This window comes from Lepisma saccharinum, chromosome 23 (assembly GCF_977018435.1).
Source record: "Lepisma saccharinum chromosome 23, izLepSacc3.1, whole genome shotgun sequence".
Classification (NCBI taxonomy): Eukaryota; Metazoa; Arthropoda; class Insecta; order Zygentoma; family Lepismatidae; genus Lepisma; species Lepisma saccharinum.
The window spans coordinates 45200163-45227454 of record NC_139251.1 but is presented as its reverse complement, the minus strand read 5'-3'; the positions used below and the strand labels follow the sequence as shown (position 1 = coordinate 45227454).

The 27292-nt window shown below is 36.5% G+C and overlaps 1 protein-coding gene across 1 annotated transcript in view; it reads left to right on the top strand.

Annotated features, from left to right (window-relative positions):
• The window catches only part of LOC145977787 (folylpolyglutamate synthase, mitochondrial-like), a 41628-nt gene extending 16361 nt beyond the window's left edge, over window positions 1–25267 (top strand). The window contains exons 2-8 of the mRNA XM_083110070.1: window positions 894–1259; window positions 2778–2914; window positions 5226–5409; window positions 10342–10489; window positions 16097–16349; window positions 17359–17504; window positions 21561–25267. Of these exons, the coding sequence (XP_082966196.1) occupies window positions 894–1259; window positions 2778–2914; window positions 5226–5409; window positions 10342–10489; window positions 16097–16349; window positions 17359–17504; window positions 21561–21958 (1632 nt within the window). The 3' untranslated portion in view covers window positions 21959–25267. The remainder of the gene's footprint in view (window positions 1–893; window positions 1260–2777; window positions 2915–5225; window positions 5410–10341; window positions 10490–16096; window positions 16350–17358; window positions 17505–21560) is intronic.
• The last annotated feature ends 2025 nt before the right edge of the window (window positions 25268–27292 follow it).

Below are 27292 nucleotides of genomic sequence, written 5' to 3'. Positions count from 1 at the left end.
ATGCCAAATTCGCAATTTACATCTATTTTCCTCTATTGTTTTGTAAAAGAATTCATTTTGTTACAGCTATTTTAATAGTGTGATAAAAATATTCAAAAGTATTCACAAATCCCATGATAATGGTTTTGTGAACATTCAAGGAGTGTTAAATATTGAGATTATCATTATCTGTGAGGTTGGTAGAGTACAGTTCGAATTGAATGCTTATATATTTATGATAGGTTTATGTGACACTGTTAAGAAGAAGACAACTTGCATGTTGTCAGGGGATATTCTGTTTTCAAAACCATTTTCTGTTGAATATTCTTACTACAAGTCTTGTAGTAATATTCTCACTGACAATTCCTGTGGCATATCGAAATAAATTGTCAAAACTTGACAATGCTGTCCGCTGAATCATAATCCCGAAATAATTGGTTTCTTTTACATGATGACGTTAGTGTAATCCACACTTCCTTACCTGGTTCAAAACTTGTGCAACGATCCTAGCTCATTCTATCATCCTACCGACCGCACTATAATGATGAGTGTTGAAAACGTATGATGGACCATGTAGAGTGAGGTGTACGTACGTACAAGGGCTTAGTTATTTATGCATATTGTGGTTTTATTAACCGCAAAACAATATTTTACACAATCCATGCATTCGCCGTTCATTCACACTACTGACATATTACCAATCAACAAAACAGAATATCCCCTGACAATGTGCAAGTTGTCTTCTTCTTAACAGTGTAAGATAAACCTATACATTTATAAACATTCTGGACAGTTTAAAGTTGAATTATCGATATATATTCTGTGTGGAAAAACCTTTGTTTTATTATATATGTATCTATGTTTCATCTGTTTCATATTTCCTTTAGTAATTTATTTTTTTACTCTTTTTGCAGGATGCTGTCCGAACGTTGAATTCTCTGCAAACTAATGCATCTGTTCTGGATAAGGTGAAAGCACTGGGATTCAGGACGCAGAGCAGAAATGTTGAGGATACTAAGAAGTATTTAAGTAGAGCCGGTATCAGCTTAGATGATTTGGATAAATTGTCCATCATTCATGTTTCCGGGACCAAAGGAAAAGGCTCGACTTGTGCTCTCTGCGAGTCTATTCTCCGCCATCATGGCTACAGAACGGGCTTCTACTCTTCACCCCATCTGGTGGCAGTTCGTGAGAGAATAAGGATTAATGGAATCCCGCTCAGCAAGCAACAATTTACCAAGTATTTTTTTGATGTTTATGGTAAACTCGACTCTCAGAAGGTAAGGAATCAAATTAATTTATTTGGTAGGGATGTGACAGATTAATCTGTACTCTATTGGCATATCGGTTTATTGGTAAAATTCTGTTATTTTGTTATAATTTTTATGGATAATCTCCATGCCCTACTTTTAAAAAAGCAAATGTCTAAATATGCAGCTTCTTTTGCACTGCAGTCACCTCGAAACATATGTTTATTAAGGAGGTCAATTAACTATTCAGGTTCGTGGGCAATTTGGAATTTTATGTCGGATCTGTAGAACATCGATTATCGGTATGGGTAAAATTTATGTTGATGCTTTTTTGGTATCGGCCAAAATTTCATATCAGTCCATCCCTATTATTTAGTATTTACTCATGTATTTTGTCTTTGTTAAACTTTAGTTGATGTATCCACCACATGTGGATGGACCATTCCCTAAACTCATTCAGACATCTAGTCCATATATACACCAGCACCAGGTGGCACGATCTGTTGTGTCATTTCCCTGAAACTACAATTTCAGATCTGTCTGCCTTGTTCGTTTATTTATATATATATATTTTGTTGAATCGAGTTGTGTTTTAAGTCTGCCTTTTGCACAGACAAGCTAATCGGGACTGGACCTATATTTTAAAGTGGGATCCAAACCACTATGTGCCTCCACTGGGTATTGAACCCAGGAACCCTTGATAGTAAGGTGACGATGTTACCTATATGCTACCGGGAAGGCCCCGTTTATATACATACAAAGGCATGGCATTCTCATATTACAACACAATGCGAGAGTTGGATGTTTATCAGAAACTTGTTTTATTTTTTTTTTGTCGATTTTAATTTAAAGTGTAAGGTTTTCAAATGCATCGAAATGTTTTTTAAGAACCGTAGAATGAAAGTTATTCTCTAGGACCTACAAGAAGAAAAGGTAATTTACTCAAGAGATTTATTTTCAGGGAGCCCATGTGCCTTTTTCTGCCTAAGGAGGTAGAAAAGTTACTTAATTGCAAGTAAATTAAACACACAAACAGATACATGTGGGCACATTAAAAATTCCACTTTATAAATGCACTCGTGTACGCAGGCATACCCACATGCACCTTCCGATGTTCACATACTTCCGAGACCCCCAGTCCCTTTCCACCTCAATCTCCAAAATGCTTCCAGAGCTCCTGACATCATGTAGCGCCGGGTTCGAATCCCATCCTGGGCATTCATCAATTTCATCACATCATCACTCATCCCCATCTTCGCAAATTAGTCAAAAGCGGCACAAAAAGTGAGGTAAGATAAAGCAAATCAATCATACAATGGAACCTCAATTTTGTGTGTCCACATTTTACATTTTCCCCGCATTATGCATTCAATCTTGATGCTTCCAACATAGCAAAATGTTATAAAATTTTCCTCGATTTAAAATTTTTCCAGATTTTTAAGCTTTTTAAGTGTGGCCCCTTGAAGAATTGAGGTTGCACTATATTTTGCACTTATTTGCATACCTACTTCAAGGCTTCATACTCTCTTCTGCTTTTTTGTGTTAAAGGAACACAAGGATGACATGCCACCTTATTTCAAGTTCCTCACCATTATGGCATTCAGTGTATTCTTGGCTGAAAACGTGAATGTTGCAGTAGTTGAGGTTGGTTTGGGAGGTGCCTTTGACTGCACTAATGTTGTTCGGTAAGTCTTGACACCTAATATGTAATTCCCTTACATTGTCAGGTTTTCCACAGCAAAAACTGAAATTTTCCAGACCAAAACATTTGGGCAATTAGTGTACATGAACATGTCTGTGAGAAAGTCACTATATTTTAGCTGCATGGTCCCAAATAGAATTCTCTAAACCAAATTTTAGAATACGATATTTCCTTTTCAGTAGGGATGTGACGAAGCTGAAAATTTGCCGATGTACCCACCGATAACTTTTGGAACCGATACCGATATTTAACCGATTCCGATACATAAGATTATTAAACAGAAATGGGATGTTATTTTCTGCATGATAAAAATAAATTTGTTATGTACATTTCTATTGCATATCATATGTATATACATATATATTCTCAAGAGATGCGAATGTACATTTGCATGTACAAAAGGAACCTACTTCTTCTCTTATCGCAAATTTGTTCAGCAACAGTGAACACTCAATCACTGAATACTGATGCAGCAGGTATACTCATTTTCGAATTTCCAATGCAACAGCAGATCCTGGTTTAGCAATGTACTGTTTTATTTCCGATTTATAGTTAGGTTGATCCTCTGAATGAGAGTTTGCAATAATGTTATTACAAAAACTCTACAATAATGACGATTCATAACCAAATTTTCAATAAACCTTAAAAAAGTAGAATATAAAACTTATTATAAGGTAAAACTCTAGTATAATCTGTACCGGTTTAAATATTAAATTTTTTCAGTTTTCGATACCGATGCCAATATGTCAATTTCTGCTGATTTTCATACATCTGTAATTGGCTTCGGCACATCCCTACTTTTCAGTAAGTGATCAATGATGTACACATACCTATCACACTGTGATATGATATTTGTAATTGCTTAGGCAAGTCTGCCAACAGGTGTATCCATTTTACATTTTGGTCTGTAGATACTTTCATATATATTTTTCTTTGTAGCTGATCAGTGGTGATTTATTCATTCTTAGTTTTGGACTTTTAACCACTGTGTTATTTTTAAAAATTACCAACGTTTCGGAGGCTGATTCTGCCTCCGTCTAAAGGGTAATGTGTGATCTACTAAATCACATTGGAATCCCTAGACACATGGTATGTTTGGGGATGGTGTCTATGTAGAGAATAAATTGTTGCCTTGTAGGATTATTCTCGGTGGCAAAGGCTCGACCTCGTCGTGTCAATGACGGACCTCTTGTACATGAAGTTGCCAGGGAGAGTTATGAGTGGCCCAGGCTCCACTTCGTCTGGTGGTCACGTCAAGACTGTTTTTCTATATAGGTTGCCAGGGAGGATTAATTTGTGGTGGCCCAGGCTCCACCTTGTCAAAGGATTCATACCCTTGGGAATCAACCCCAAAAAATGTAATGCTCCTTCAGAGCCGCTTACATACAACTGTCAGACTCTGAATGGTTGTGGACATACAGTGCTCCCAGTGCATGTGCTACACCGATCCTCATTTGTATGCCGACTGGCCAAGGCAGGGTTGGAGATGTATCTGTCTTGACATGGCCACCAGACGAAGTGGAGCCTGGGCCACTCATAACTCTCCCTGGCAACTTCATGTACAAGAGGTCCTTGTAACCGACAGATGAGGTGGAGCCTTTGCCACCGAGACTAATCCTACAAGGCAACAATTTATTCTCTATATAGACACCATCCCCAAACACATCATGTGTCCAGGGATTGCAATGTGATTTAGTAGATCACACACTACCCTGAAGAGGAGGCAGAATCAGCCTTCGAAACGTTGGTAATTTTTAAAAATAACACAGTGGTTAAAAGTCCAAAACTAAGAATTTCATAAATATTGTATTTGAGTCTTACAGAGTAATATACGGAATTATGATCTACAGGGTGAGCCAAATGTCGCAATACATAGGACAAATAAATATGTTGTGATAAGAAACAATGTTTTCATATAATATCCTCTACATGGTTACCATTGGTTTGCAATACGTTTCTTCCACTCTTGATGAACACGCATTAGAAAGAACACTTTAAAAAATAAATAAATAGAAAAACTTAAAAACAAAATGTGATTTTCCTATGTATTGCGACTTTTGGTCCACCCTGTAGAATTGTAATTGCACAGAGTGGTTTCCTTCCATGTGTGTGTTTTAGGTTGACAGTGCTGCTTATTAGGTTTGAAATCATTCCATTATGAGTGTGGGAGACTTAAATGAGTTTGAGCGAGTATATCTTGTACTGATGTAACTCAGTAGTTTTTATCGGTTATTTTATTTTAAGCTGAAAAAGATCATTATAATACAAAGTGGATATTTTGCTTCAATTTTCAGGCATCCTGCTGTTGTTGGGATAACATCTCTAGGTATAGATCATACGAGTATTTTAGGAGACACTTTGGAAGAGATAGCATGGCAGAAGGCTGGTATTATGAAGCCAGGTGTACCTGCATTCACTGTGACTGAACAACAGAATGAAGCCACGGAAGTTCTTGAGCAGAGAGCCCAAGAAATTGGTGTAAGTATGTAACCATGGCCATATTTATGGGGGGAATAATGGGAAGAATTCAGCTTCCAGTTGTCTGAAGATATACTCCATGAGGCCTTAGAAAGATCGCTTCGCCAGCTTGCAGCAAACGACAAAATGGTGGTGTGTCTGCGAGAACCAATCAGGTCTGTGAATGAGCTAGTTCGGTTGCCACAGTTAGCTCGCTGCTCCCTTCTGGAAGGGTGAGTGACCTCTGCCTCTTGCTACCTCGGCCTGTTTGTTCGGCTGAGGAGCAAACGACACGAGAGTATCGGCAATAGTGTGCGAGCGACGTCTGCTGTTAGCCTGCGAAGCGCTCTTTCTAAGGCCTCCTGCACTATAGTAAACGATAAATAGCTATAATAATACTAATAATATTGAATGTGGATGTTATTGACTAATTGTGAACTTATTAATAATTGCATTATTTGCAGTTTCAAATTATTGAGATGTTACTTAAATAGCTTGCTGTACATATTGACGTACACTGATTAACAATTATTACAATATTATTTAGATTTTTATTTTCAAATGTGTTGAATTATGTATTAAAATATATCTGCATTTTTGTATAGGACCGATTGTGACTTTTACAGTACTTTTAACGTAAAGAATGCTGATACAGTTATTTTGAATATATGAATAACACATATGTACAGGGTGATTCATAATTGCCTGACCAATGTGTGAAAATTTAGATGCATAAGAATGATTCTTCCTCTCAAGTTTTAGACTATATTTAAATGTTATTTTCTTTAAGGGTGCTTTCATGCCAAAGTGACAAGTGATGCATATTACTTAATAGCAAACCAATTAAAACTAAATAATGTATTTAAAAAAAACTTTTAAAAAACACTAAAAATGCTTATGTTTAGCAAGTAGTTAGTTCTATGTTGGTTGAGCAACATTTCGGGGTTCCTACTTTCCCATTCTTCATCACTTGGCATTAGTATCCTACATGCAGCATCACTATTTTAAAACAAGGATTAGGTTAAAAGGTACATTTGGACATAAAAAATGATTTGTAAATCTTATCTAAGCCTTGATAAAAACTTCCAATGTCTGTATTCCTCCCATTAAGCAACCCCGAAGATGAAATGTGATGTCTACTCCTAAACTGTTAAAAAGTCTCGCCTCTAGTCGTCCATAATGGTATCTGTATAGTAATGTCTGGTTCTGTTCGAAATGCAGTAAGTTGTCGACGTACTCCACTTCCGCTTCCCTCCCCCCTCCTTTCCTTCAAAGCCTACGTCATATCCAACATGAAGTCACATGTTTCCTGAGCAGCCCGGAAAACCTCTGGCGTAACATGGAAACCAATTCTGTTTTACTTTTTACATTCTTCCCATCTTTTAAACATTCTAACCCAAATTTCGTCAACATTCCCATCTTCCTTGTTCAATTTCTTGTGTCTTTCCTTACAAGTGTAGGGGGCCTCGTAAACATTTCTACTTCTAGGTTTGTCATCTCTCCTAATAACCTTCCTCGTTCTTATTTTATGGGATTTTTCTAAAATATGTTCAGAGATGCCTGTTCTGGGGACTCCCTCTTCAATATCTTTGTCATGTTCTTTTCACCTTATGCCCATATTCCTACCGGTTTGTCCGATGTATTCTTTATTACAACTGCATCGTATTCTATAAATACCTTTTTTCTTTTCTGTACCTTCCCTCGTATACTTTGTGAAATGTTTCTCGATACTACAGGGAGCCCTCATCCCACATTTTATACCATACTCTTTAAATATTTTCTCAATTCTTTCCGAGATTCCTTTGTGATACGGAATTCCTGCATACCTATATTTCCTATCTTCTTCCCCTTTTCCCTCCTTTCCTACTTTCTTACTTATTTTTTCCTTCCTCTTTCCGTATTATCACAAATTTTATACGCTCTCTTTTGTATCTTCATTTCTTTTTCCTATCCTCTTATTAGCTCTTCTTTGTGATTACAAAGTCTTTTTGCTCTAATGTAAAAGTTTAGGAAGACTACTTTTTGTTCTTTTTGCATGTTCTGATTCTTTATTTATATACAGATCCCCTGCTAGGGCCTTATGAAAGACACCCACCCTGAGTCCTTCTTTTGTGTTTGTAATTTTAAGACCTAAAAAATGAATTTCGTTTTCTACCATATTGTCCCTAATGAACCTAATTCGATCTTCTTGCTTGCTCAAAGCCTGGAACATAGTATTTAGCCCTTTTTAACCCCCAATTACTAGCATATCATCGACATACCTCCCAAAATATTTGATTTCCCCTTTCACCTGTTCGATAGCTGTTTTCCCAATATAGTGTAAAAATATTCTTCATGCTATCCCAGAAACAGGGTTCCCCATAGCCAACCCCTCTTTCTCTACATAAATCTTCCCACTGAAAAAAAAAATAATTATTTGGTGACAAGGTGGAACCACCTTACATACTACCAGGCGGTCACAACATCTAATCCCTATTTCATCAACTATCATTGTAAACATTCAGCCGCACCTTCCCTAGGAACACTTGGGTACAAATTTACATCATCAAAACTTACAAATTCGTAGTTATTGATTTTGAGGTTTTCAATCTTTTTTTTTTTTACTTTCCATGAATTTATGATACTGTACTCGGTTGTTTCTCATACTTCCTTAATTTTCTTAACCAACATTTTTGCCAATTTGTATCCAGGATGCGAAAGCATTGGGATAATGGGCCTCAAGGGAATTCTCTCTGTGTTTTTTAGGTATCCCGAAGGCTGTTGGAATATTTCCTTTTTTTCAGTCTTCTATCATTTTCTTTTTTATTGATCTCGGGATAGTTAAACTGATTTCAATCCCCTTTTTTGTTTCCCTTCTTATCTTATTGATTGGGTTTTGTTTTACTTCTTCATAATCCTTACTACAAAAACACTCTTCCATTTTTCTTTTTGTATTCTTCTTTATCAATAACAACCATTTTATTTTCCTTATCAGAACGAATCACAAATACATTATTCTCTTTGACCCATTTTTTGGCATTTTCTAATTTATTCTTATACATTCTATGTATCCCTTCATCGATCTTATTTCCTCCCTCTTTTTTCCTTTTCCTCACATTTTATCCTAATCTGTTCTTCTATTACATCATGAATTCTCTGTTTGGCTTCAACTTTATAGTTCCTATCATCTGTTATTATCCCTATTTCTTCCGCTGCAATAATAAAATCTTCCTTATTAACCTGTTCGTTACCTATTGCAAACTTTTGCCCCTTTTCCATTATTTCTATTAAATCCTTTGGGAGTTCAAAATTAGTTAAATTTAATAGGTTACCTTTCCTTCCCTCCTCATCCTCATTGATTTTTCCCTTCTTTTCCCCTTTTTGTTCTTTTCCGATTTTTGTTAATTTTCCCTTAATTTTATTCCTGTTATTCCTTTTTGCGGTTTCAATATATTTTGAGTGCCTTTCCTCTATCCTATTCCATGTTATCTCATCTAAGGTTCCGCTTAGCTGTAAGTGTAATTTCAAACATACAGATAAAAATATATAAATGACGTACGTGAGTGAGTAGAAATGGTTCAAAACGACGTTTCGGAAGTCTGTACTACTTCCTTCATCAGGTAAATAAAATAAAAAACTTTAGGTCCCAAACATGGTACCACGTTGTCAAATTGTAAGTTAAGGATAAAAAAGGTAAAAAACTTACTGTGATAGCATAAAAACGCCGATGAAAACCTTCACTGATTAAAAAAGTTAAAAACAAAAACCACACAACTAAAACAAATAAAAATCGGCAACCTATTATAGCCCCCTATTATAGCACTCCCACTGTGATGGGTAGAACAGTAAGTTTTTTACCTTTTTTATCCTCAACCTGAATCCTCAACTTACGATTTGACAACGCGGTACCATGTTTGGCACCTAAAGTTTTTTATTTTATTTACCTGATGAAGGAAGTAGTACAGACTTCCGAAACGTTGTTTTGAACCATTTCTACTCACTCACGTAAGACATTTATATATTTTTATCTGTATTGATAGTGAGTAAAACATACCATTGTAAAATGTTTATTCCATATGCCTCCCTGATGCTTTTCCCCACCATTCCTTTTTGAAGATTCCTTTTTGTTCCAACACTTTACTCGATAACTGTTTATACCCCCATTTTAGAAAATTGGGAATATCGTCCATCTTCCTGCATTCTTTTAAAAACCAGATCCTGTTAATAGTATTGTTCAATTTAACCCTTATTTTTTGGAACAGACACACATTTCTCCCCGTATTGGTTTGTGAATACATAATAGCACGTGTGCGTATTACTCACTGGTGGTAAACTAAATAATGTCTTTTTTTTTAAAAAAAAAAAAACTTTTAAAAAACACTAAAAATGCTTACTTACGTAGTAATGTCTGTTTCTCTTCAGAGTGCAGGAAGTTGTTGACGTATTCCACTTCCCTCCCCCCCCTCCTTTCCTTCGAAGCCTACATCATATCCAACACGAAGTCTCGTGTTTCCTGAGCAGCCCGGAAAACCTCTGGCGTAACATGGAAACCAATTCTGTTTTTCTTTTTACATTCTTCCCATCTTTTAAACATTCTAACCCAAATTTCGTCAACATTCCCATCTTCCCTGTTCAATTTTTTGTGTCTTTCCTTACAAATGTAGGCGGCCTCGTAAACATTTCTACTCATAGGTTTGTGATCTCTCCTAATAATCTCCCTCTTTCTTATTTTATGTAAGTAAACATTTTTAGTGTTTTTAAAAGGTTTTTTTAAAAAAAGACATTATTTAGTTTGCCACTAGTGAGTAATACGGACACGTGCTACTATGTAAACCAATGAGATGCTGGTATTTCAGTAATTCACATCGCTGTATATGGTTGCATTTGATTAGTTACACTTTGGTATGAAGGCACTCTCTAAACTGTTAATCAATTTGTTGTTACAAATCTATGATTAATATTTACTGATTTCAGTGTGACTTATACGTTGCACCTCCTCTGGATGCACGTGTCTTTGAGGAGACAGAGTCATCATCTTTCTCGGTGCATGTTCAGCAGGTGAATGCTTCCCTGGCTGTGCAGTTGGCTAACTTTTGGATGAGAAGTCATTTGGAAGGGAAAGGTAAAGAAGTACAGCTGCTTTTTGCATTTGTCTGTCTGCATTTTAATTTTGAACTTTAACTTAAGAATTCCCAGCATTGCTTACATGTTACAGGCTTTCAAAATTATTTGTAAAATATCGGTGGAGGTAGCATTCACTTTGCTTAATAATATTTTGTTCCTCTCTCTTTCGACGACAGTATGGTAGGTTATTGAACAGTACTGCACTCTTGGAACTAATAATTCAAGATGAAGCAGGATAATGCTGATGGGATGTCGATAATGGCCATATTTGTCTATCAGGGACAGCACGATGGGTGGGTGAGGGTGGGCAAGCACCCACCCAAAAATTCCTCTTCCCACCCGATTGTCCACCCAAACAAATTCAAGATGTAATTGTTTAGGAAAATATGAATGCTTCAATAAGAAAAAGTAATTTATTGTCTTGACTCCATGAACATTTTTTTATGAATATTGTCCACACTAAAAAGCGTCACAAATTATTTTAGAAGTTTCGCTCATTCACTGTTTTTCGATTTACGTTACTTTACTGAGTAAGAAAAGGAAAATCGGTAGAAAATATGTTGATCAATAATACCTGTCAAATTTATCTCTTATAAAACTTGAAACATGATCTAGTTAATAGTTATGTGGCTAGGTAAAAAAGGTAAGGTGTTCCCCTGTGCATAGCACCACGCCATGAAGGCGTATAGGGGGTGTGGGGGGTAACGCCCCACACTTTCTTGATCCGGTCGTGAGTGGGGGTGATGTGATCAGCATCACGCCCCTGACCGCCTTTACCCCCCAGGGTTTCCCCCAGGTACCCATGTTATTCGACGCTGGGTAGGCGCCGGGGCCGCTTCCACCGTTAGAAAAGTTCCCGGATTTGAACCGGCCGGGGATCGAACCCGGGACCTTTAGCATGGTAGTCAGACGCGTTACCGACTGAGCCACTGCGGCCACTTCTATGTGGCTAGAAGTAGTGCAATATCTGGCTATTGCCAAAGGGTGCGTATTCCGAGGTGGAGAGTACAAAATCATACTGAATGGAACAAATATCTTAAAACAACCAAACACGTAAACAAATACACGTTACTTCCATGTGGTATGAAAAAGAACTTCGAGGCTTCCTTATCCTAGCATTTTGAGTAATGGATGTTTTATTTCGATAATGTGGTAATAATCATAGTGTAGCAACTTCATACAAACGTTTAGGGAAATGGTAAGATTGAGAACTATATATTTTTAAATATAAAATGTACATAGCCTATTTCTTGCAGAATTTGGAGGGCAGAAAGTGCTTTTCCCTCCTAAATTCGACACTTATGGTGATATGATAATTGTAAATAAATGAAACTTTTTCCAATAGTTTTAATGTGCTATGAGCAAGAGAAGAATTGCTACGTATCTATCATGATCAAATATGATGAATTTTTTGGTCTAAAGTAATTTCTACAATACGGTATGTAAAAGAATTTGTGTTCCCAAATGCTATTCATATTTCTATTGAGCCCTTTCGAGCATCTCTTTTCCTGCATTGGCTACATGAAAATTTACTTCAGTATGTGATCACTTCCGTAAATGCATAGATTTTCAGTATTCATTTTGCGCTAATTCCTTTTATTTTTATAATTTTTCAGTAGTATCTTGTGTGAAAATTCTCGATTTTATACTGGGAAAGTTTAATGCAGAACGATCAAAAGTTGTGCATTCCTTGTGTATTTTAAAAGTTTCTCAAAGATTCATACGCACTTATCAATTTGTATAATCCCTGTGAGCCAAGTAAAAGGATCATTCATTAACCCTCATCCAGGAAGCAGAAATCTTTCCAGTTAAAAACTCACAATATTAAAACTGCTCTATTCAAGATCATTCATTTGAATTATGGAGAAAACAAAGAAAATACATCTTCACTGTTGTTGATGTTTACATACCTTCCGTCACCATTCTTGTAAGTTTTTGCCGTTCTAGAGCAGTGATAAACAAAGAGCAATACAGTGGACGGTACGTACCTTTAGGTTTCGAAGTAATCTCCATCAGCATCCAACACCTTTTGCCAATGTTCCTGCATCTGCACAATACCCTGGTGATAAAACTCGGCGGGCTTGGATGCAAAGAAGTCCGTGAGTGCGTACCGCAGGTCTCCCTCATTTGCGAAGGATCTCTCACGGAGGTGGTTGTCGAGGGAATGAAACAGGTGGTAATCTGTTGGTGCAAGGTCTGGTGAATATGGTGGATGGCACAGTGTCTCCCAGCCAAGTTGCTGAAGGGTCTCCCGGGTCCTCTTTGCCACATGTGGCTTGGCATTGTCGTGCAGGAACAGCACTCTCTTGCGATTCACTAATGGTGGCGACAACCAATGTCTGGTACACTTGGGAGTGTCATAGATGACCCACTTTTCGTCACCGGTGAGCAAGCGATCAAATATGGGTGTGTTCAGGTGCTGAGTGAGCAAGGACAAACAGGCTGTCACTCGTTCCTTGTTGGCTGCTGACAAATGTGTGAGGTACCCACTTGCTTCACTTGTATGACTTCCCTATCCCCTGCAGGTGCAGTCTGACTGTTTCAGCGGAAACATGGAACCTTTCTGCAAGTTCATCACACGTTAGACCACTGTCCTCCTTGATGGCTGCTTTCAGGGCCTCGTCATCCAACACATGTGGTCGTCCACTGCGAGGTTCATCCGAAAGGCTCACATCTCCCGAACGGAATTTCTGGAACCAATGCCTGGCAATGCGTTCGTTTATGGCATTCTCCCCAAATGCCTTACAAATGCGGCAACTTGATGCGGCAGCTGACAGGCCCACTTTAAAGTCATACAACAAACACACGCAAACAAGCTACTTCGATACCTCCATTTCTCTTCGACACTGGACGAGCTATGACTGCTGTGTGTGTGCAACGTACCTGTATTACTGACAGTCGATGGTCAGACTAACTCCCGATCACTTGGCAGGCACGTGCATCATTTCGTTTCCTCTCTGTGAGCGCATGATTAATGGGACGTCACAAACGGCAAGAACTTTTTGGTTACCTTGTATAATGTACACATAGCATATGTCTTGTATGGAAAGAAGAAACAAGGTATTTAGTTTTGTAAAGGACATTAATAGTGGCAAATAATAGAGGACAGTTGAAACTTGTGCAACTGTAAAAGTCGAATTTTGGCATAACTTGCTTTCCAAATCTAAAATGCTAAAATAACATTTGAGTCTTTTGATTATTTTTTTTTAAGTAATGGGGACTGGACCTACAGTTTAAAGTGAAATCTGATCCACTATGCCTACACCAGTTATGCTAAAATTACGTTTCGAATATTTTTGCTGCTAGGCATTTTCCCTCTATGTAGAACAAAGCCTTGACCCTCTCCTATGGGTGGTGCTGGTTTCACAAATATAAATACTTCTTGTATCCTAATAACTTTCACTGCCTTTTGCATTTCTAAATAATTTCTTCAATAAGTCATAACTTTCGCAGGAAATAAGCAGTACAACTGCTGTTATTTGTACGTTCACTTAATAAAGTAGTAGGTTATGTGGAAAACTCCTTCTTAACCTCAAGGGATAAGACAATGTATCCACTACACAAAGCAAAGTACACAGCAGTTGAAAGCATGGTCAGGCAGATGCAATGAAAGGAAGGGGGACCTAAATGAGAGAGAAGTAGGGAGATATCAAGCAAGACTGACACAAGAAATGATAGAGAAGGGAAAACCCTGAACAGATATTTGAGGGGTCAAGATAGGCACATAGCCAGGGAGAGGGCTAAGAGGGCTGAAGCCTCCTGAAATCCTAAAAATATTTAATTTAAATAGTATGTAGTGGTAATTAATTGTTACGTTCCTGGTAACTCTTTTTACCCTATACTCCTGTAGTCATGGACATGAAGAGACTAATGGTCTACAATGAAACCCATCTCAAGGTAGGTTTAGGAAGAATCCAACCAAGGTTGTAAAGTTTTAGATAAATGCTTATTATACCACTTGTACACTTACAACAAGTAGTTAGGTGACTCGTAACTGGAACTTGAAAATCAGCTTTTTGTAGATAAAATAATACTCACTGGAAAGTCAACACTAAGGTGGCCCAAATCTAGGATTTACAGAAGAGCGACTTTAACCTATATGCTTGAACCTATATAACTTCTTCCTAAATTGGAACTTTCATCCAATTTGGTTGGTTGGTTAAATTCATCTATACTTTGTATCTGCCCACCCTAATTTATCAATATATGGATCCTGCCCACCCGGTCAAAATTTTCTGGTGCTGCCCCTGTTGTCTATATACATTATAAAAACCAAACCAAAATCTATTGTTTGTGGATATTTAGTGACAGGAAAGTGTAATGTGTATGGAGTTATGAACATTTAGTGTCACCTTAGGCGTCACTTGGCATTATATTCACTCAAATGAAAATAATATGAGAAAATCTATTTACCCCTGCCTCTAGAAATTGTAATTTATAATGGTATATTTGGAATAGATTATTGTTGAATGTGATTGGAGATGGGGATAAATGTACACAATCTATGTCTAGACCACATTAATTATTATCTGATTATCGCCACTGTGCAGCTGTCCTGGCACTCAGTACCAAATTATAAGGTGGTTGAGCCCAATAGTCACTTATGCATGGATATGGTTCAATATATATTTATGACTGTTAGGGCTCTTGTGAACCAGTCTGTAGGTCTCCATGCAGGAGACCTGGGTTTGGTGATTTCATGTGGCAAATTTTCCAGAAATGCCCCTGCATGGAGCAGCTCTGTTCACCCAACCTCAAATAAATGGTTACCTGGAGGCAACCTGCGGACTTCAAAGGTGACAGGACAGTGGTGCTGATCACATCACCTTCACAGATCGCTGACACTGAATGTGGGGTTCTACCTCCACATGCTCCCCCTTCCCCACATACATGTTAAATGTGCCGTACCTTTTTTTTTTTTTAATACTTATGGCTGAGATCATCCATCAAAATATGATAACTCTGGAAGTTCATATATACATCAACAACTTATGTTGAAAACAGATTAAAAAAATGAGTTTGGTAAATGTTAAGTAAAATCAGTAAAGGTCATTTTTTTTTCATCCTGGTATGTAAAAATCGGTGAGTAAAGTCTGTATTTTTTGTTTTAATGCCTGCAATTTGTGATTCATACTCGGTGTGTAGCATTTTTGCAGACCCTACCAAATCCATGAGCTCCAGAAAAGTAACAACTGTTATTGGTGATTACATTTGAACCAATACCACTGGTATCGGCCGATATTGATTCATTGGTGTCAGTATTGGGTGCTCCTCGATGGCATACCGGTAAGTCATTCCCTTGCACTCAAGTGGCCCTTGGTTCAATACCCGGTGGAGGCACGTAGCTGTTCAGATCCCACTGTAGGTCCAGTCCCAATTAGCCTTCTGTACATAAAGTGAACATAAAAATCAAACTCAGTTGATGTCAGTATTGTCTCATCCCTAATATAAACCAATTCTGTTCACCTGGATTCCATTAAATACAATTATTCATATTACGGACATAGTTTAGACAAGTCTTGCATTAACGATAATATCTTAGTTTATATCAAAGAACTTCTGTATCCGTCTACTTTATTTTATTGACTTTTCTTTATTTTAATAGCTAGAAACATGATGTCAAAGGTACTGAATGCATCTGAAAACGGTGAAGGAGTTAAAGTGCCGTATGCTGAACCGTGCCAAATAACAAAAAATATGCTGTCTGGATTAAGCATGTGCTCTTGGCCTGGACGGACTCAAATTCTCAAATCTGGTCCATTTGTCTACTTCCTGGATGGTGCCCATACGCCAGAGAGCATTGAAGTGTGTGTTCAATGGTACAGAGATGCAGCAAGTGCCATGAAAAGGGAAAGCAAGTTAGTATGCTTTTGATTCCCAAATCCTTCATTCAGTTGGTTTAGTAATTATAGGGATGGGAGAGATTAATCGGTATTCTATCAGTCTTGGCTGAAATAGGCATAATGATGCTTAGGTTTATCGGTAAAATTACCAATTATTTTACCGATCTGATATATCTTTAAATATCTGATAATTTATTGCAAAATTCTGCCGTTTTGTTATGATTTTTATGGATAATCTCCCTGCCCTACTTTTTTAAAAAAATAAATGTAAATATTATGGCTCAGTCGATGTATCAGTGTCAGAAAGTATCGGCAGGAATTTATTTACCGATACCGGCCGATACTGGAAATTATGCAAAATTTGAAGTTTCATTTTGTTCTACACCACTTTTGTTTGAATAACTCAATTTTGTGATAACATGTAGTTTAATATTGTGACATAATTTTTAATATTTTAAAGCAATCTTGGTAAATTAATGCATATAATTAAGAGTGGAATAGTTACAAATAAGTATTACAAATAAGTATTAATCAATACTTTGAACAACTTTTAATTATTACAATTTTCAGTTATCTGCATCGTTGTATGTCAGTGAGAGTATTGGCATCGGTATTGGCTCAGCCCAATAAATATACAACTTCTTTTGCACGTCAGTCACCTGGACAGTGACCTATTCAGGTTCTTCAAGGACCATTTGGAATTTGTATCAGATTGGTAGAATATCTGTTATCAGTATCGACCAAAATTTTATATTCCCACATCACTAGTAATTATCTGATTGTTTAAAAGATAATTGATATTCAGTTAGTCATGTAGGGTAAAGTAGATGCGAGTTGGCCAAAAAATAACATAATTCAACTTCAGAAATAACGTCAACAACAACCAGATTTTTAGTGCATACATTCTCCCAGCCTTTGTTTTTCTGACCATGGTGACATTTCTAACCATTGAAATATCATAACCTAATTGACCAATGATTACCAATTGTTAACATTAATTAAATTTTTTTTTTATCCTATTTAGGAACAATTCAGTGTACAGTGTGCTGGTGTTCAATTCAACTAGGGAGCGAGATTCGGCACTACTTCTGACTCCACTGATGCAGTGTGGCTTTGATCTTGTGATTTTCTGCCCAAATGTCATAACCAGTACAGTGAATTCACATTCAGGTTTGGACCATCATATACTTCTCTGTAATTTATCTTTGTAGATGATTGGAGGGATGTGCATTGTTCAATATCAAATGAACCAGTTCTCAATATCATAGTTATAGATTTTTTCGTTTTCGTCAGTGTTAAAATTAGCACGTTTTCTTTGTCCCAATTATTGAAGAATAATTTTTATATTCTATTCCACTCAGTCGCCGGGTTCGATACCCGGTGGAGGCACGTAGCAGTTCAGATCCCACACTAAACTGTACGTCCAGTCCCGATTAGCCTTACTGTGCATAAAGTGGACTTAAACTCAAAACTCACTCCCCTCAGTGGTATTTACTAACCATTTATCTGCTTTACATAATACTTTATTTAAAAATTGTATTTTACTTTCCTTGCTGATCAACTCTTTCATCCAAAACAGATACTTTTTACAAGTGTTTGCCTGCCTGCATATTTTGAGCTCATAACTTTTGTCAAAAAAACATTTCCATATTTTTGGGTCTTAAAAATATTGAACATATTAAATTTCTCATACTGATGTCAGGAAGACCCACAAAACAAGATGTTAACCCTTTCCAGATGAGCTACGGAAATATGAAGTAAAATAAACCAAATCGTTCAAGTAACAAGTCAGTGACCTGTATCTCTAACTGCCAGAGTTATTGCGTCCAAAAATATTATATTTCATTTCACTTCAGGAAACAATAAAGACAAAAGAGTAGAAAATATTGCATTAGGAATAATATATTATAGTTTCAAACATTGTGTAATTTAACCAGGATATGAACCTTTTACAGAACTAGGAAAAAAAAATGGAAAGTGGGGCTGGGGGAGTACTTCATTTGAAAACACTCACATTTAATATACCCCTAAATACCATACAAAATGCATATTTTTGATAACTTAACATTTATTTATATAATAAATAAATAAATATCAAATAGATTTGATGTTTTGCAGGATTTAAATGATGAAAATATAAATGAAACAGACGTAAATAAGAATTGGGAGCACATACGTAATGCAATAGAATCAGCAGCTAAAGAAAGTATAGGATACCATAAACCAAGAAAAAGTAAGCCATGGTTTGATAACGAATGTCATAATCTAATAGAAATAAGAAATCAGGCCAGACTTAGGTGGTTAAATAACTTTGATGATACAAATAATCTAAGCAATTATAATAGAATAAAGCAAGAAGTTAACTGCACGTTTCGAAGTAAAAAAAGAGATTACTTGAAAAGCAAAATTAGTGAAATTGAAACAAACAGCAAAAACAAAAATATCAAAGATTTATATAAAGGTGTAAATGAGTTTAGAAAGGGGTGGCAACCTAAAGTAAACTTGATAAAAGATAAAAACGGTGATTTTTTGGCTGATCCAAGTGATATTTTAAATAGATGGAAGAACTACTTTAATGACCTCTAAAATGTTCATGTAGGAGATAAATCAGGAGTAAATGAAGTTCACACAGCAGAACCTTTAGTTCCAGAACCTAACTTGACTGAAGTTAAAGATGCTATTAAAAGGCTAAAGAATAACAAAGCACCTGGCATTGATTTAATACCAGCGGAGTCAATTAAATATGGTGGAAATTCATTAATATGTCAAATTCATAAATTAATTTGTTTAATGTCGAATAAAGAAGAAATCCTTCAACAGTGGATAGAATCCATAATTGTTCCTGTGTTTAAAAAAGGTGATAAAATGAACTGCAATAATTACCGTGGAATGTCTCTACTCTCAACAACATATAAAATATTATCTAACATTCTTTTAACAAGACTAACCCCATATGCTAATGAAATTATAGGTGATTATAAATGTGGATTTAAACGTAACAGATCAACTACAGATCAAATTTTTCTCATCAGACAGACACTTGAGAAAAAGTGGGAATATAATCAAAGTGTCCATCAGCTATTCATAGATTTCAAAAAAGCATATGCTTCAGTCAAAAGATATAAATTATTGTGTCTCATAAATTATATAATATATTAGTCGAGTTCGGAATACCTAAGAATCTTGTTAATATGATGAAAGTATGCACCAGTGAAACCGAAAGTAAAATTCGTGTGGGTATTAATGTGTCTGACAAACTTATAATTCATGATGGGTTAAAACAAGGAGATGCATTATCTCCATTGCTCTTTAATTTTGCTTAAGAATATGTTGTTAGGAAGGTAAAAGAAACTAACGAAGAACTAAAATTAAACGGTGTGACTCAGTTGTTAGCATATGCAGATGATGTAGACTTATTAGGGGATGATATAAATACAATTAAGAATAATGCTAAAATATTTTTCAAAGCAGCTAAAGAGAGAGGTTTGGAAGTTAGCAAAGAGAAAACTAAATATATGCTTACAGGCCAAAACTAAGTGTTAGGTAATAATCAAAATCTAATTATTGATAACAACTCGTTTGAACCAGATTCCAAATTCAAGTACTTAAGAATAATATTAACAAATAAAAATGATATTAAGGAGGAAATAAAAAGTAGGCTTAATTCAGGAAATGCATGTTACTTCTCTCTTCATAAACTTTTGTCTTCTCGTTTAATATCTAAGAAACTAAAAGTTAAAATATACAAAACAGTAATTTTGCCTGTAGTATTATATGGATGCAAAACTTGGTCCCTTACATTGAAAGAGGAACATAAATTGAGAGTATTTGAAAATAAGATCCTTAGGAAAATATTTGGACCTAAAAGGGTTGAGGAGGCAGGTGAGTGGAGAAGGTTACATAATTTAGAAGTACATAATTTGTATTCATGTCCAGATATTATTAGAATAATTAAATCAAGAAGACTTAGGTGGGGAGCAAAATTGGTGCAAAATAAATGGAAACTTTGAAGTTTGCCTAATTTCCAGGATAATTAGAAAGTGCTGCGCTGCTTTTTTGCGGACCCTGCAAAAGACTGCAGTGCCGGAAAGGTATCAGCTGGTATCAGTAGATGAAAGCCAACTAATACTAATAAGGATAGTGACACATTGCCATTGGTATCACCTCAGCCCTACAGAATACCCTTCCAAACAGATTCTCTTGGGCTATCAACCAGGTGAGTTCTGGAAAGAATTAATGTCACTCTCATCTTCAGCATAGAACATGGAGGTCTAATAGAGATCTTTGTAATGTGTATCAGTCTACAGAATGATGGGGATGAAAACCAGTCACTCCCACAATGGGTGATGTAACTTATCATCCTTCATCCTCAATGATGAGAGCACTCGTCATTAACATGACAAGTCAAACACTTGGCAGTGCGAAAGGTGCAACTAAAACTAAACAGCTTAACAATTAGAAAAGACAATGGTCACTCATTGGGTTTTTATGAACCTTCGAACCTGAATCATGGCTGGGTGGGTTAGGATAATTACCTGTATCTGAAGAGTGATGAATAAATTCGAAGAATAAAATGAACTAAGTCCTCTCTAGGCTTCATTGCTTTTTGACCAGGACTTGCCTCACTTTCCCTCAACTCCTTTTCTCTATGCTCCTCTCTCTCCTCAATCCAAATCAAAAGTTAGTCCCTTCTCAGTCTGTCTCACCTCTATATCACCCAGGCCGTGGAGACCTTCCTTCATGCCGAATCGTGATTTTTACTGCCTCTATTGCAAACAGCTGACTCCACAGGCTGATGGAACTTCCTATATCCTGAATACATCAGGAAGTTTGCATAACACAACACTGTGCATTCTTCACATACCACAGAGGTTGAGACAACTGAGATAAACAAGTGAATGCCCTGGTCAACATGAAGCATCCAGGGAGACTTTAAATAAAATATAATCGTATGGATTAATACGAATGCACAAAAGATACATGTTCTAATTGCATGCTCTCTTCATCTTGTGGAAAGATGAGTGGCGTTAGCTCTCAAAAGTTCGGAAACCTTTCCAGAAGTCACCTGGTCAATAGACCGAGAGAATCTATTCACCATTCATCACCAGAAAAGCTTCAAGACTTCTTGCAAAATACCCTTGTTGCATAAAAAAATTTCCATTTTAAGTGCCAGTATGGCCTTTTATGTCTTTTGAATAATTTGATTTTGTATTTATAATATTCCAGATCATGCCAACTTCACTGAATCGTTAGCTGGTCAACTGTTAAAATGTGAAAGAAACAAGGAATTGGTCATACAAATGTTAAGATCTTCAGAACATTTACCTAAGAAGAAACCTTCAGTATTCTTATTTCCATGCATTCAAGATGCTTTATCATTCATCACACAAGGAAGACATGAGGGAGTCCCACTCCCACAGGAGAGAAGTTTTCCTACGCCACCGGAAGATCTTTGTCATGCACAAAAGATACACGTTCTCGTTGCAGGCTCTCTTCATCTTGTGGGAAACGTGTTAAGTATTATTGATCCCGATCTGTCAATTTCTAATTGTCATGTCATTGATAAAACTGCCTGTGATACGTCAAAGCCAAAGCTTGGAGAGAAACAACAAGCGTCTTATTAGATTTTTTTAAAATACTGATATTTAGGTGCTAAAAGAATTTCAGTCTACTCTGATTATATATGGAATATTTTGTTTACTTTAATGTTATGTATGTACCTGTTGCCTTATTTTATTTTTTCATCTCACATTTTGCATGTTGAGACAATTTTATGACTACTTTCTATCCTAGTACTTGTGATCTATTATTTTTAGGAAAAGCTAAGATGCACTTACAATATGGCAGTGTCCATTAACAGTAACGTGTGCATTTGTTTTCTAGTATATTTTCTTTTTTGCACTTTTTCTTTGCTTGAAAATCCATGAGAGAACATATATTCAGGATCAGACGGTAGCACTTTAATCAAAAATATTTTTATATATTAATGAATATAATAAACATATTTTTATATAAATAAGTATCATTGACACTACATGTATGAACAAGACATATATATATATATATAATTCATTTTAGAGATAAGTATGTGCTTGTGGATTGTTAGTGAATGTAAGCAAAGAACAAACAGTATTGGATTACAAAGTGAATCTTCTAGAGCTGAGGCAAAACTAGGGGAGGAAGGTCATTGTTTTACACTGTGTGTGACATGTACTTTGAGTCAAGTTAAAGCTTTACTAATTGTTTTTACTGTTTGCGAGAAGACTGGTATCACCCTAACCCTAACTAACTCGGTTCTGAATAAAACCCCAAAGGAGAGGTCTTTATATCCTAGAAAGCTAACGTGTCCTGTGCCAAACGTTAAAGCTTATATCCTAGAAAGCTAACGTGTCCTGTGCCAAACGTTAAAGCTAAACATTCGTCTGATGGACTACTGATTTCTTCAGAATTAAAACGCAGCCTAAATATTGCAAAAACTATTTTATTTACTACAAATGATAGTATTTTCTTTCAAAATACATGAATAGCATGGCAGGAATGCAAAATTACATTTTTATAAGTCTCGTGTGCACTCAAAACAACACTTTGATGTTCACCACACATAGCTTTGAAGCAACGGCAGCAGAAAAATCTGTTGATCCTCCTCTTGCTTGAGGGTCAGAATGCACAAATTTTCCTTGTTATTGAGCATCTGCATTAGTTTTTTTGCATTTCCACATTCAGGATGATACAAAAATCTTACGAAGTTCTTATGGTGTACGTAGACACTTAACGTTTCGTCTGCCCGATGATGCAAAATTAAAAACACACTGAAGGAATGCTTGTAAAAGGACACCGATATTCCCGTCAAGTCTCTCCGATCCAAATTAAGGTAGATGGGATGGGAGCGGAACATTTTAGTGGATGGGGGTGAAACAAGAAAACAGTGTTACGTGCATAGTCTTGTCAGACGACGCGTTAACTTTCTAGGGTTAATATAAAAAACTGTAGAGACCAATCATACAACAATGGTGCTGATGTGGCAGGAGAACAGAAGGGAGTCCAGACGTGGGTGGTTCTAATTTAAGCCTTACCCCCTTTGACAGGGAGCTTAGCTAGTTTTGCCTCTACCTAGTGGAGTAATAATGAAACTTACTATCCGTGACAAAAATATTGAGCCCTCTGTTTACGTGCTTGGAAAATTGTACTCCGTGGGAGAAAAAAAAGGTCAAATATACCTCATTGGAAAGCTACAAGTATCTACTTTTAGAAAAAAGCAAGAAAAATTGATTTTAACTGTCTGTTCTCGATTCAAACAAAAATGTTTGTAAAATTGTAGTTTTTTCGTCTGTGTTTTATGTAAGTCAAATTCAATCGTGTGTAGCTTCTTGAAAACCAGTCATAAAAATATAAAATTTTCTTGTGATTGAAGCTTGTTTTTGTGTAAATATCTCGGCCATATATAGTGTTGATATCATTTGTGGAACAGCCAATATTAAATATTAATGTTTAATAACAGTGTTGCAATCTCTGTAGTGGTCAGCCCAATGGCGATGCAAAGCATATCTAAATAATGAGCATGGAATAAAAATCAAATTTTTATGGCTTATCTTTTCATTTTGTGCGAATTGAAAATGATAGACAGAATTGTTTCTCTTGGCAACCAGCTCGCGCGTTTTTAGTCTCGTTGCTACTGCAAAGTGCACTTTGTTGCCACACGCTGCCGGCAGCTCTTTAAACTTTGCGTTCAGCCAGCAGCTTTGACATGGAAAGTAAGCCGAAAGTTATGGTTACAAAGCAAATTGTTGTGCACAGAGAAGCTTTGTTCAGATGCTGTAATTGACGAATGCAGATTTTCTTTTATCACTCTTGTGTTCCTACCATATAGCCTGAACTCGCACAAATACATAAGATCCCTTACATGCACTTTTTCTTGCTGTTTTCCTTTGTTATGAAGTTACTGTTGCTGTACATCACAGGCACGTTATTTTTATATACAGAGGAGACTGCGAAGCCAGCAGTTGCAGGTTTGAATATTTTGTAAGATATTTCATTGCCTTCATCAAATCAAGCTTATCGTTGCACTTACTCTTTTTAAATGAGCGACATAAAATGATACGAAGAAAATGACGTTCCTATAAAGATTGGATAAAAACTAGAAAATATAACAATAACTAAAGTATACAAAGAAAATGTATTTCATTCATAATTGTTTATTCATTATTTTAAACTGCCACAATGTTTTGGATCGGACCAACAGGATGCACTTCCAGTATTGCTGCAGCGTAAACTGTGTAGCTGCAGCGAAGCGGCAACACTGTGCAAGTCACCTGCAGCCCGCGGAGTCTGAGATTGGCCCATCTCGCCATACGTCATCCGCACGTTTACCATATTAGGAGTGGTCAATAATAATTTAAATCGGTGGTCATACTTGAGATACACATGTTAAACTTCTGGATTTGGATTAAATGTGTCATAAACTACTTTTTACAATTTAATTGAATTTGCAATTACGCATTTCAAAATTGCACGTTTGCCTAAAATTTCAATTTTTGAAGCATCTATTGAAGATCGGCAATTGATTTCTTCCGCAGAGATGCAAAAACAATCCATCTTCAGGTACATAAAATCTCAATATTATATCAATTGTGGATTATGAACTGTATAATGTTAAGTTCCCCATTCTTGCAAACTGGAAGAAAAAACTACACTTTTTAGTGAATTTTTCATTAAAATATGAAAATGCAATGAAGAATAATTTTTAGATGACACTTACTAAAAAATAAATACTTGAAGCTTTCCAGTGAGGTATATTTGACTTTTTTCCACCCACGGAGTACAATTTTACAAGCACTCAGAGCTCAATATTTTTGTCACAGATAGTAGTTATTGTATTATGTTATATGAATATTTTATGTAAGTTGTTTTTAATAAAATCAGATTATTGTAAGCAGTTTCAGTTTTGATGATTTCAGTACCTTTTGTATATCAAGTCATAGAATAATTATAGAAATTTGCTGGCCCCCTTGGGTGACGTCAGGGGTCCTGGGTTAGAATCCTGGCCTGGGCATGAATGTTTGTGAGTGTCCATTCATCTCAAGATAAACAACAGTCCAAAGGTTACTGTACAAATTTTCAAAGTGTATAGAGATTATTAAGACAAAACCCCCTTTTTTAAGGTTTTGTTTGTTGCATGCCTCGTTTCAATGCAACGAGCCCTTGAAAACTTCATATTATCCTGATGCAAACCAAACTGCCCATTCAGACCACCACGAATTAATGGGCATTGTAATTATACACAAAATTCACGATTTCTCTGAGGAAGTCATCCAGTAAAGTAAAATCGTTTTACATGATCTTTCTCAATATCGTAGCAGTGTCTCAAACAAAGTTGAGAATGTCTCCTCGATTTCCAGAAGTCTGTCTACTTTTCTCGGTAACAATCAAATCTTTGAGGTTTGAATCTGTTGGAAGCGGCCCCGGTGCCCACCCAACGTCGAATAACATGGGTACCTGGGGGGTAAAGGCAGTCAAGGGCGTGATGCTGATCACATCACCCCCACTCGCAACCATATCAGGAAAGTGTGGGGCGTTACCCCCACACCCCCTATATGCCTTCATGGCGTGGTGCTATGCACAGGGGAGCACTTTACCTTTACCTTTTTACCTGGGCGTGACTGTTTTGTAAATGTTCTTTCATTTAAAAGAAATCGTTTCATTGAAGTGGAAGTTGTTAGGTGAAGAAGGATAGGGTTGTTTGCTTGAGCTTGTGACCTTTGGGGACAGTTGAGGGGGGGGGGGTGCTATTATGAATAACAGTGTTGCTTATGAGATGAGAAGTTTTCGTATCTCAAGGTAGACTGCACAAGCGAATTTTTTCGAAACTACTGCAGATTGGACAGACCAAAGTCCAGTCTTGTCTCGTGGGCAAGTTCGGTAATACTGAAATTGTACTGCTTGTTGGTGGTGGTAGGTGAGGGGGGATATGTCATCTTGCTCCCTCCCTCCCAACTTCGAATACTGCTTGTAGTAATTAATTTTCAATGTTTGCAAGAAATATGACTGACGTTAGAAAAGATAAATACTAAATTAACCATGTGTTCTCATTGTTGCAGTTAGACAGTGACAAAGTGACAGAAAAGCGACATGAAAGTAGGATAAATACGTAAATTTGTATTTATCCTGATTTCATCATGCTATCTACGCAATTACGTCTGTAACCAGGGTTACCATGTTTAAAACAAAAGTGTTTAAAACACATGGCTTTGTTTTTTTTACAAATGTTTTAAACGTTTAGAACAATGTGTTTTAAACATGCTTTTTTTAGAAGTGTTCAAAACACATTTTGGTACTTGATATTTTATAGTCTGTGATAATTGTTTTGTTTGGCAACCCTGTCTTTTCATTGAATCTGTGTCAATTAATCCGTGCTTTACGGGTCTCACTTATGCCACAACATTTGAGCAACCTTATGTACTGATGTCACGGGAGAAAGCTTTTTAATTTTAGGCGCTACATGCCTACGTTGTTAGGTTAGGCAGGCAAGCTACGCATGCACAAGGTAGCAAAACTGGTGTGCGACAAGAAAGACCCGTGCTTTACTGTAGAAATCAAAACTTCTCAATTCTTTGTTTTGTACAATCAACAGCAAATGAATTAAAAGAAAAAATAGTTTTCTCGACGAAAAATGAGTTGGCAATGCTGCGAACACCGAGGCAATCTTGATAAGACGCTTGAGGAGCGTCGAGCAAACTTTCCTGAAAAGGACAACTCAACTCCGGTATCGAAGGTCATGCTACACGTGGATTGGCAACTTTCGGGAGCATGCTGTCTGTCTACACAATTCTCCCCAAATGCCTGTTTGAAGATGAACCTTCTGCTCGCATTTTATTTTTCAAATGTAGTTCTGATGTAGTCATTTTACAATTATTTGTATTTGTTCTTATTTTGCTTTGCTATTATGTCACCTTTACAATTAA